At 44.4% G+C, this 11,747-nt stretch overlaps 2 protein-coding genes across 25 annotated transcripts in view; both read left to right on the top strand.

The window, feature by feature from the left end:
- The window catches only part of plekha5 (pleckstrin homology domain containing, family A member 5), a 166,202-nt gene extending 164,418 nt beyond the window's left edge, over positions 1–1,784 (top strand). For all 21 annotated transcript variants that reach the window (XM_064342830.1, XM_064342846.1, XM_064342840.1 and 18 more), the window contains one exon: positions 585–1,784. Coding sequence is in view for 1 of the 21 variants with exons in the window: in XM_064342831.1 (XP_064198901.1) it covers positions 585–619 (35 nt within the window). In the remaining 20 variants the exon portion in view is untranslated. The remainder of the gene's footprint in view (positions 1–584) is intronic.
- A 7,881-nt stretch (positions 1,785–9,665) lies between these two features.
- Positions 9,666–11,747, top strand: part of aebp2 (AE binding protein 2) — a 40,284-nt gene continuing 38,202 nt past the window's right edge. For 2 of the 4 annotated variants that reach the window (XM_064342824.1, XM_064342827.1), the window contains exon 1: positions 9,666–10,389. In XM_064342824.1, coding sequence (XP_064198894.1) covers positions 9,872–10,389 — 518 coding nt within the window. In that variant the 5' untranslated portion in view covers positions 9,666–9,871. The remainder of the gene's footprint in view (positions 10,390–11,747) is intronic. The other 2 variants (XM_064342826.1, XM_064342825.1) reach the window with 1 other exon arrangement.

Genomic DNA, 11,747 nt, shown 5'->3' with positions numbered 1-11,747 from the left:
TAAAAATCTATTAACACTGTGTTTTATCTACAAATCTTTTGGGCTGTTTTAGATGGACCTCTGCACTGTTTTATGATATTTCAAATCATATTTCATGATATTACTGCATCTCCTTGTTGGTGTCAGTGAAGCACATTTATATGTATCTGATGTTGAACACCCAGCAGAAGGATCCAGAAATGTGTTTCAGGGCATCATGCTAAGATTATGCTCAGATAGTCTTTATGTACTGAGCCGGTGCAGATGATTTACAGATGAGTAAATCTGCACAGGATCTGTAGAACCTTGAGCCTGTAGGGCAGCGGTGGCTGGTCACTGAGAGCCAGAGGGTCTGCTGGTTTTCATCTTACTCAGCCCTTAATTGGTGGGTTAAAGCAGTTGGTTACACAATTAAGTTATCCTTAACCGAGTTTCTTGGGTTCACTTGGGTTAATGTTTGTTGATGTTTACGCTGCAAACACAAACCAGCCGACCTTGCGGGTCTCCACAGCCCTATCCTTAAATGTGACCGTTACTCGACCCCCCCCCCCCCAATATCCTCCAGCGTGCTCACACTGTCCTCTACCCCCCCCCCCCCCCTCCAGCCCAAGCTCTGGCCTCGGTGAAGACCTACACCTGAGGAGCGGTGAAGATGGAGCCGCGTGACGCAGGTCACCCTGCGCAGACGCCCGGCACCGGCTGCGCAGACGCAGACGCAGACTCCGCCGCGCACGCAGCACCGCACAGCGGGTTTCACGCTCCGCACCCGAGCTCCTCCATCCTCACGCCTCAAACTGTGACATCACTTCCCCCACACCATGAGAAAATAGAGGACACGGATTATTTCTTCATATTATTGCAATTATTATCATGATTGATGATGATATTATTATTATTATTATTATTATTATGTTTCTTTCATTCTTTTGACGTGGGCCTTGGTGAGAAGCCTCAGGTGCCCATGAGTTTAATGCTTTTTGAAGAATGAAGGCTGTACAGGTGTACATACAAGCACCAGAGTGATCCTTCACCCACCATGGAGACCCATGGCACCTTTTGAGACACACACACACACACACTCTCACACACGCACACGTAGAGAGACACAAGCAGTTTTATAGTAACCATTCAGGAGCAGAGACGTTCTGCTTGGGTTTTATTAGTCTTACTCCTTATTTTAATTAAGTCTGTTTTTTTTTTTTTTAAACCGATTGATTTTAGTTATGATTTTACTGCTCTGTTCTCTTATACACTACACAACTCCTTTTTAGCAATCCAGTGTACAAAGCATCTTTGTTTTTATATAAAAAAAATATAAATATATAGTTGATTTATAATTCAATAAGGTGCCACTTTATTGCTGCAGATGGACAGTTTTGTAATATTTTTTGGGTTGTAATTATTTATACGTCGGGTGGTCTGCAGTTCCTGTCGCACTGTTGCCGACGCACACATGAATGTTCTGGCTTTAAAATCTGCTTCTATATTTTGTTTTCTATTGCTGAGATCTATTTAAAAAAGCGAAGAAGAGGTTTTAATAGGTTTGGTTCTGTTTTTTTGGCCGGTTTGGAGGCTTGGACTTGGAGAAGAGAGTAGCACATGTATAAAGCAATAAGCAGGTTTTGTTAATCCAGGACTGTGGTTTAGTGTACAAATGTAATTACAGAGAGTTCATTGTGTATATACTGTATACCATACAATGAGCAGAGCTGATATAACTATAAGATGCTACTTATTAGAGTTAATATGCAAATGTTCATATCTCATCTGTTTTATATCATGTTAAATAAATGTTGATGTTCTTACTCTGCTGCAGTGAAGTTCTTTTCATGGTGAAGGTCGTTAAGTCGCATACGGCTGATGTGTTTGTCAGTCTGACTGTCCTGTGTTGTCGAGGTCAAGTCCACTGAGACCACAGCAGCCTCGGAGGACTGCACTTTTACATTGGCCTTCTGTTCCTTCACACTTGCATCAGAATTCAAACGACTATTAAAAAAATCAAAATACTATGCCGTGATGACAGTGCACTTTACATGCGAAACGTGTGAACAAAAAACAGCAGCGTGTTTTTGCGTCTGATCTCGTGAGGAGGTGTGTGTGTCCTCATGTTGAAGTTTCACAGCGTGCTCTCTCAGCAGATAGAGCTGCAGAAGCACTGTTTGCATGCGTAGGCGGTGGATAGCTGTCCTTGTACTCTTGATAAAAAGCAGGATGCACTAATTGGGGAAAAATATTGTGAGTGGAGCTCTCTGACACAAACTGGCCTGGCTCCTGCGCATATCTCAGTAGTGGCGTGGTTTCTCAGCATTATATTTCTCTGTAGTAGTGCGGTTTCTCTCATCAGGGTGGTTTCCAGTTTGTGCTGTAGTTTCTTTCAGCAGATGGATAGACCAATAGTGCACTGACATTTTAATAATATTCGCAGGGAGCTTGGTCTGCCAAATAGCAGAAAAGGGGGGGGAAAGGTTACTATGTGGTTTACCTCAGGGAAGGTGTGGCCGTTGGGGAGGTTTCACCTCGATGGCAGTGCGGTTTCTCTCATTGGGGTGGTTTCCAGTTTGTGCTGTAGTGTCAGCAGATGGATAGATGGGTAGTTGACCTGACATTTTATTAATATTCGAATAGCAGAAGAGGGGAGGGGGGGGGAAGGCCACTTTGTGGGTTACCTTAGGGAAGGTGTGGCCGTTGGGGAGGTTTCACCTCGATGGCAGTGCGGTTTCTCTCAGGGGTGGTTTCAGTTTGTGCTGTAGTTCAGCAGTGGATGGGGTAGTTGACCTGACATTTTATTAATATTAAAAGCAGAAGAGGAGAGGGGGGAAGGCCACTTTGAGGTTCACTCGGGAAGGTGTGGCCGTTGGGGAGGTTTCACCTCGATGGCAGTGCGGTTTCTCTCAGCGCCGCCGCTGGCTCTGTCAGTAGCGGTGTGACTCACCTGCGCAGTGTGGGGGTGTCTCTCAGCTGGGCTGGTTTTCTCTCAGCAGCAGGAGAGGGGCGGAGGCCTGCGTCTGACAGAACTGCACTCCGGGGAAACGGCGGAGGAATCAAAGCCGCAATTAAGAGAAAACGCTCTCTGAAGAAGAGAGGAGGCACGGCCTACGCATCGCAGCGTTTCTGAAAAATGCGTCTTAATTGTTATATGCTGTGTGTGTGTGTGCGCGCGTGCGTGTTTTCGTGTGTGTGTGTCACTTTAAAATGTCTGCTTCGACTCCCTGGTTTGGGCCCAGCTCTCGCTCAGGCGTGTACATGGGAACCGTGCTGCTGAAGGGTAAGTGCTAGCCCCCCAGGGATTCCAGTGTTCTCTCAGGTGTGCAGTCACATTGATCCCCTCAGATCTGCGATTATCTGATGAAGTGGAAAGGACCCGAGTCCAGCCTCTGAGCCCCAAAAGTACTCAGGACTCAAGACCCCGTGATTCAAGTGCCTTCTCATCGATGCGCAGCGTTTTGCTGAAAGCCGAGAGAACGGGGATCGATATCACGCTGTGTGGAGATGAAGTCACTGAGGGCCAGAGAGGCCAAATCGGAGGAGCGGAGAGGCCGACTGAAGTCTGGCCCTCCAGCGTGATCTTTGGTCCCGTACTCAGTGCCCGCCCCTCTCAGGAGCTGGAGTAAAACGCTCCCAGGCAGTTCTGGGGAGCGGAGCGTAATGAGCTTGTTTTCATAGCGCTTTTTAATGAGGCCGTTTTTTGCCTGCGCCAGCTGTTCATTGATCTGCAGTGGTGGGGAAATAACAGATCAGTCATTGCGCTTTTTTTTTCACCGGCTCTGATAACTTTGCCTTGTTTCCGTCGGTTGGGTTTGTGCATTAACCCTCGTCCCGCCTCCTCCTCCCCTCCAGCTCCAGCCCGGCGTGGTGTAAGCCTTTGCACCCTATCAGAACCCCTCGGGGGGCCCACCTTCAGGGACCAAACCACATGGGGGGGGGGGGGGAGGAGCTGTGTCCATGGCAACAGAACTGTCACTCTTCAAACACTGTGAGGGAATAAAAGAAATGTGAAAATGCCCTCAGTGCCCTCTCCCTATATCTCTCTCAGTGCATTCCATCTCCCGAACGTCTGATCAGCTCTGATTGAAAGTATCACACTTCGGCGTTTATGTATAGATGAAAACATTTAGCCATTAGTTGTACAACTTTATAAGGCTCCCGTACTTCAAAAGTGTGTGCATGCGTGAGAGAGAGAGGAACTGGCACACTGCAGAATCTCTTCCATGTGATCACAGCTGCAGGAGGGATTATGTTAACCAGTCTCGAGAGACCCTGGATATTAATATTCCTGCCTGCAGCGTCCCAGTGGGTATTTTCCCCATCTACCTCATGGCTGTCACAGCTTTTATTTTTCAGTCATAATTTCCAGTTTAATTTTAACCTGGGCTTGCATACTGTATGCACAGTCAGAGCCTGGCTACCTTATGCAGTGTCCTACAAATGCACATGTGGTGTTCAACTGTTTAGAAACTGTGTGTGTGTGTGTGTGTGTGTGTGTGTGTGTTTATATATATATGGGGATTAAGGTGGTCAGTGTACATCTATAATGTATACACAGCACATGTATGCATATATTCACATACATACGCGCGCTGTTTACACTCACCAGCATGTGTATGTACAGACGGCCAGTTTATTTTTTATCTGCATTGGTTTGTGCTCCAGTAAACGATATGCTCATAAGCATTCATTGCCGCATTTGGAGAACCTGCCACTAACAGTGAAAACACAGTAATACCTGCTGAGGGTCTGGTGTACCCTAAATGTTGACACGGTTTAATTTCCTGTGTGAGATGGGATTGTGCCTGGTCTGCTGCAGCGCTCGTGTGACTGCGCGTACGGAGAGAGAGAGACCCGCCCGCCCCCTTCCTGTGTTCGTCTGACTGAGCATCAGAGCGGTTTGCGTGCGTGCCGTACTGTGATCTCGGAGATTACCGTTGTGATGGAATCACGGCGCGCCCTGAGAACGCCGCCCGCGGAGTCGCGCTGAATCTGTCCCCCGGCAGCTCGGCGGAGGACCTGGCTCTGAAGCTCGCCCAGGGCCCCGCACGTCACACGGCAGCGAGGGACCTGTGACATTTTGTCAAGGTGCCATTTCCAAATTAACTTTTTCTTCCCCCCCCCCTCAGTGCAGTGAGCAAAAGCCTTGTGTTTTAAAAGGGTTGGGAAGGGGGGGGGGGGGGTGGCGGCAAAGAAAGTCACGTAAACATAATCCTTGAAACTTCTGTGTACTCAGATAGAGAAAAGAAGAGGGAGAGAGAGGGAGGACCACACATCTCGCTGTAATATGCAGAATATTGAACTTTGTGGCATACTGTAGGCCTAGACATCAAGTACCTTATTAAATGCATAAAAAGGCCATTGTTTACATAAAAGCTCTACTTTGACCTCATTGGACATGACCCAGTTGACCCTCCTATTACAAGCCCATTTGTTCAGACTTGTTTCTTTGGTTATGTAAATGAGGCTCACTCTGGCATTGTCCCTGTCTGGTGCAATGGACAAGGGCAAAAGATAAAGATGAAACGACTACATTTCCCATGAGGCCGAGTGCCTGCACTCATGATCCCCTCTGGAGCTTTGCTTGCATTCCAGACTGTCACACTGCACTTAGTTCTATGCAGATTCACGTGCCCTTATGACATCTGAATGGCTCATCCCATTCTCTGCAACTGCCACATGAGGCAATTCTTACAGTATTAACTGTAAGAATTCATGCGGAATCTTGCACCCTCTGATACAACTGTCGCATTATGCAATGGGTAAGCAGCAGCAAGCAGCATCTTTTTAATTTCTTGAGTTTTCCCTGGGGGGTCATCTCAGGGTCAGAAGTAAAGATATTTTTAAACTGATATGCCTTATGAATAATCCTGTATGGGGGCAGCACCGTGGTGCAGTGAATAGCACTGTCGCCTCACAGCAACAAGGTACCGAGCTCATGTCCTGACCACGGGCCCTTCTGTGGGGAGCCTGAACATTCGCCCCACGTCTGCGTGGGTTTTCGTCAAGCGTGTCTGCTTCCTCCCACAGTCCGAAGACAAAAAGTTTGTAGACTCTAAATTGCCCGAGGATATAAATGTCTCAGTCAATGGTGTGTGGGCCTGGCAAAAGAATGGCGACCTGTCCATGGTGTATTCCTGCTTCTTGCCTCCTGCATGCTGGGATGGACTCCAGCCTGCCCACCCCCACTGTTTGTGAAACGGACGGATGGATACTCATGTATGTGCATACAATCATAACACATTCTTGTGATTATGTATGGAAGACAACTATTATGTTTTACTACAGTACTTGGAGAGACCTTTGTTTAATATGAGAGCTATAGCCTAGAGGAGTAATGAGCTAATGCGTGTTCAGTGAAGCGATCTAACTGCCAAAAGGGAAATCTAGTTAATCACAGTTTGTAATGGTATTCATCCGACCAATTGCCTGGGTGCATGCCAAATGATTGCTGATGAGGGTAAACGATGGTGTTAATGTGTCAGATGATTGTTAGTAAAAACAAAAATCAAACCTCACAGTGCCAATCTACAAGCAGTGACCAAAAATGTGGAAACACCACAATGGAGTCCATGGGGTGTTGGGCTACCATATGCCACCAGTACAACTTGAATCTACTGTGGCATAGAATCTACCGTCTTCTGGAATTCTGCAGGAGGCACCGTTCTTCCAATAGAAAGTCAATTAACTGCTTTGTTGATGGAGGTGGTAAATTCCATCTCTGACATTGTTCTACAATCTTCCAAAAATTCTCAACTGGGTTCAGATCTAGTGACTCAGAAGGCCATGGCATATGGATAATATCATTATCATGATCATCAAACCACGCTCTATGTTTAGGGGTATTGTCATTCTGGAAGACACCCCTCCCCGCTGAAAAGAACTGCTACAGCATGCGGTGAAGGTGATTGCTCAGAATCAATAAGTAGTGATTAACATTCACCTTGCTTTCAAAAGGATGTCAGGAAAACACACCCACACCATTACAGGACCACCAGAGCCCCTCTTTGTTGGAAGAATGCACTTAAGCTTTTAGGTGTTTTTAATTGTGCGACGCTTGTTCTTTTGTTGGAGGATGTGGTGAAGGATGATTCATCTGACCATATCGCATTTCTTTACTGCTCTGCAGTTCATTACCTGTGCTCTTTGCCCCACTGTACTTGCAACCATGCATTGCCAGGTGTAATGAGTGGTTTGTGTACTATGATATCCTGCCCTGTTGAGTTCTCAATAGACCGTTCTTCATGGAATAGCCTTTGCATGCCCTAAGTTGAAAATTGCGGTCAATTTATTTAGTTGCTCTTCCTGTACTGTATGCTAGAATTTTGAGCGTGGTGTAGGCCACCTGGATTTGCCTGCTGCATAGGTCCCATCCCAAGCAGCACCACTCCTCTAGGAAGGCAAATGAAAATTCAAACTCAAAATAACTTTTTAAAAAAAAGGAGAGTAGGACAGTCCACCCTACTTCTGTGTTGTTTTGCTTAATACTGACATAAGGTAGAGAGGGGAGCAGACAGAGAAGGAACCACAGCTGGGAAACTGAACCGCTCCCTGTTGGGAGAATTGCATACAACCAAGAGTTAGCTGTTCTGTGGACTGTGCCAACGCAGCTTGTCCAAAAGTAACTGTTTTAATCTAAGGTGTAGCTGGTTGTTTATTCGGTGAGATGTGTTGTGTTCACCTGTGCGACACTGATGCAGTCATCCTCATCAGCCATTACTGATTCTCACTTACAATGTGGCTCAGTATGAGGTTCTCTCATTGTTGCTAAGAGACACTATGGAAAGATGATTTGCACAACATCTCAGTTTCAGTATCTCTCTCTCTCCCTCGCTAACTCCCTTCCTCTCCACGTGTTTTCTTTTTCCTCTTTATTGAAGCTGAGGGACTCTAGATCTACCCTCCGCACATCAAAACTTACGGCTTAACGGAGACCATGGTTGCTGTGGAAACCAAGCGGTTTCCCATTCCCCAGGATTCTGTGTAACAAAAAAAATCAGTAAATAAATAAAGATATTGTGTGTCTTGTCATGCCGTATATGCTTCAGCAATGAATATTCAATGCCTGCTACCAGAAGTTACATAACCAAGAATGGCTTGACTCTTAAACGGCTTCAGCAGCAAACAGAAATGCACTGTTGTGTCCTTACTTCCTACCTTCGAGAGGATTGGCATCCTACCTTGATTTGTGTATGAATATAAGTCTTGTGAGGGATTAATAAGGCGCTAGAAATCTCTATACCATCTCATACCCAGATTATGACTGCTATTGGATCCAACCCCAGTGGAACTCACTTTCACAAATTGTAAGAGTATATAATTATCTCACATACGAAAAAGCAAATAAAAACAGGTATTTGTTGACAACAAAAAAATTATTAAATTAATCATTGTGAAAATTGCATCTGTTCAACAAACAATGGACCATCAATATTTTTCTTCTAAAATCAAAAAGGAACAAGAAAGGTAGTTTTCATAAGGATCTGCAGTGCTCCCTGGTGGACAGAGCTTCTGCTGGTTTTACAGTCTATGGCTGGTACTATTCAGTCCATCCTAGTCGGAAGGGTCTGATCTAAGCAAAACTGATTGTGTGTGTAAAGGTTCTGCAGGAAATATAAGCAATGTATTAACTAGTCTGAAAATCAAAATCATAAACAGCTTTGGCTTTTGTTTTTGTTCTTTTGTTCTCTTGATTTTGTATTTGTGAATCCATACCCTGAGCCGGCCAGAGGAGGATGGGCCCCCTACTGAGTCTGGGTCCTTCCAATGTTTCTTCCTACATGTCTCTCGTGGAGTTTTTCCTTGCCACTGTTGCCGCTGGCTTCCTCTATTGGGGGGTTTAGCGTACTGTGACAAAATCTTTTGTAAAATGTGCTATGCAAATAAAATTTGATTGATTAAACTTTTCCATTGGTGCATATACAGTACAATTATCCATATGTATAAGCCTATGTACTATGTAAATGTTGCTGCAGTCCACTTTCTGTCAACCTCATTTGTGAATGAATTTCCAAACATCTCATTGTGAATCACATGGGTGGGTATGTAACCTAATCTTTTGTTGCCTTTAAAAAAAACTGAATTTTTAAAGTGTCCTCTTCATCAGCACAACCTTGGCCTATATTCAAAGGAACACTGGATCTGTAGCTTGATTTTGGCTGATTTACAATTTATACATTGGGCTTATATTGCAATATATTTCCATTGTTAAATATCTGTCAAACTATGCAGAGCACTATACATACTGTAGCATCAAGATATTTATTTAGGCAACATTCTTCAAATAAGTTATTTAAAATATGTGTTAATTACATAGACTTTACTATAATGTAGTACACTCAACTTTTCCTTTTTTATACAAACGTTTCTGCTATCCATTGACAATACTCTACTACTTGCACTATTGCTACTGACACTACAACCACTATACCATCACCACTACAATTACTTGAAATTCTGCAACTCAGGTACTGATCGTAGGTTTTTCTTGGGAATAAGAATATATTATTTAAACTATAACATTTAATCCTTCGGTCAGCAAATAGTCTACTTCAAGTTAAAGCTCATTTGTATTTAAAGTAACCCCAGCGCCGCACTTTTAAACGTGTAAACTGAGAAACGATTGAATTGCTTGTCCACAGCAAACGCGCGGAGCCCTTTCATTGACTGAAACACCCACGTGACGTGTTCACACAAACCACAAACGTTTGATTATTTTCAACGATGAGGAAAGAAACTTCTTCTACTCCGTGTGGGAACGCGACGTCACGGTTTGCTTCTTTTCGGGTCCCTGTTCAACCCCCGAGGGGTGAAATATCTTGCCGTGGATTGCTGTGTGAGTGTGTTAAGTGTGTGTGAGAGAATTGCTATTGTATAACTTCGTCGTGGACGAGATACTGAAATAAAAATGGCTTCCGCTACACCTGACGGTGCCGAGCAAGATGCCCCATCACCAAGCAACCAACACGGCGTACTGCTCACAGGAGATGCCGAGGAGGAGACGCAGGGCCTGCAAGCTCCGAAAGAGGAGCCGGTTGACAGCGAGGTTATAAAAATGGAAGAAATGGACGGCGAACAAGTCTACGGGGAAGGAGACGCGAAGGCTCCGGTGGTAGCCGACGTTCCCGAAGCGGGATCGGCCGGAGAAGAAGAGGAGGAAGAAGAAGATATGGGTTGCGAGGTTGCCGGAGCATTGGAGAGCCCGCAGCAGCGAAGCCCAGCGTGCTGCAGCGAAACCTGCGACGGCACAGAGAAGGAGATGAAGCAGGAACAAAGGGAGGAAAACGAGTCTTCGTCCAGCGACTGCATAAAGCCGGGCAAAAACGAGGACGGGACTGAGAAAAACGACACCAGCAAAAGGCGAGCCAGTGTGGAGATGTCATCGTCGGATGGGGAACCCCTCAGTCGCATGGATTCCGAAGACAGGTCAGAGAAATCAAAATGTGATTTGAAAACGTAATGTCATGCTTTATAGGTAGATGGAACAGATTCAGCATAACTACTTCGGTATATCCAACTAGCAGATTGATACGGCTTATTTAACATTATATATTTCCATCAACCTGTAGTATCAATCCTATATTTCACACTGTGGCTATGTAACCATAGGCAGTTGTTAGACCCGTGCCATCCGTGATGACTGAACGCACTGCTGCCATCTGTCATCATTAATATCTGAGGTGACTGGGATCGTACCTAGACGAATGGGTGACAGAACTGTGTTTACTATCGTTAGCTAGATTTGCCATCTTCCAGGATTAATTTTACCCCTTCACGTTCTGTCGTTGAATTCGTTTAACCAGCCTTGTTGGGTACCATCGAAGCGTTCATTTTCAAAGTTTAGTTTACTGCAGATTTGTGGTTTTCTGTTGGGTTAGTTGTTATAATTATTAACACATTTTAATGGGGAATATGAAGTTACCTAGTCTACGACATATGGTACTAATAAAATAGTCCAGTTGATTCCATTGTGAGTTGGATAGGGAAAGTCAGGATGAGTTCGTTTTTGCACTAAATGATGTATGTTAAATCATGGGAAAGATTACTATATGTCTCCTTCCTTTTTAGATATCAATATCACTGTTTTCAACCATTATGGTGCAGCTTACAATGGAGGTGAAACAACAAAGTGTCATGTTTATTTTTAGCTGAAATCTGTATGGATAAGACCAGCAATTTAGGTAAACCTGTTCCTCAGAACAGACCGAGGTGTAGATGGGCAGATGGGTTATTCTGAAACCAACCTGGTACCTTGGTCCTGATGATTTGAGTGCCACAATCATGATTTAGGCCTACATCAACAATATTTTCATCATTAACACGGAGACACAGGTGGCACAAACACCTTAAATATTCTGGGAAGTTCCTTATACAGCTTTATCCTTGACTTTAACTCATGAAGCCCCTAAGTGACATATACTGAACTTCCTGGTGCGGTCATGTGACAATGTGTGAATTTCCAAAATGGCGGTGTTGTGGAAATTCAAATAAAAAAGGCAGATCTGTGTTAATAAGCAAAAAACTGTCAAGCTGATTTATTTTCAAATGAGGAATACATTTACCATAAACGCCCAATGTAACACATATGTAACATTACAGATCTTTGACACTAGGGGGTAGTATTTCAAAAAAATATTCGGAAATGTGTTCCATGTGGTCCATTCGGTCTGTTTTATATCCCCCATAATTTTCATTTTAGGAGAAATGGGTCCAGGTTCTTATGCAAGTTCTTTATGTTGCAGTTAGTAGTTAAATAAATTAAATATACTCAATTTACTTAAATT

This window comes from Anguilla rostrata, chromosome 7, assembly GCF_018555375.3.
Source record: "Anguilla rostrata isolate EN2019 chromosome 7, ASM1855537v3, whole genome shotgun sequence".
Classification (NCBI taxonomy): domain Eukaryota; kingdom Metazoa; phylum Chordata; class Actinopteri; order Anguilliformes; family Anguillidae; genus Anguilla; species Anguilla rostrata.
The sequence above is the reverse complement of the archived record's forward strand: the minus strand, read 5'-3'. Positions and strand labels throughout refer to the sequence as shown.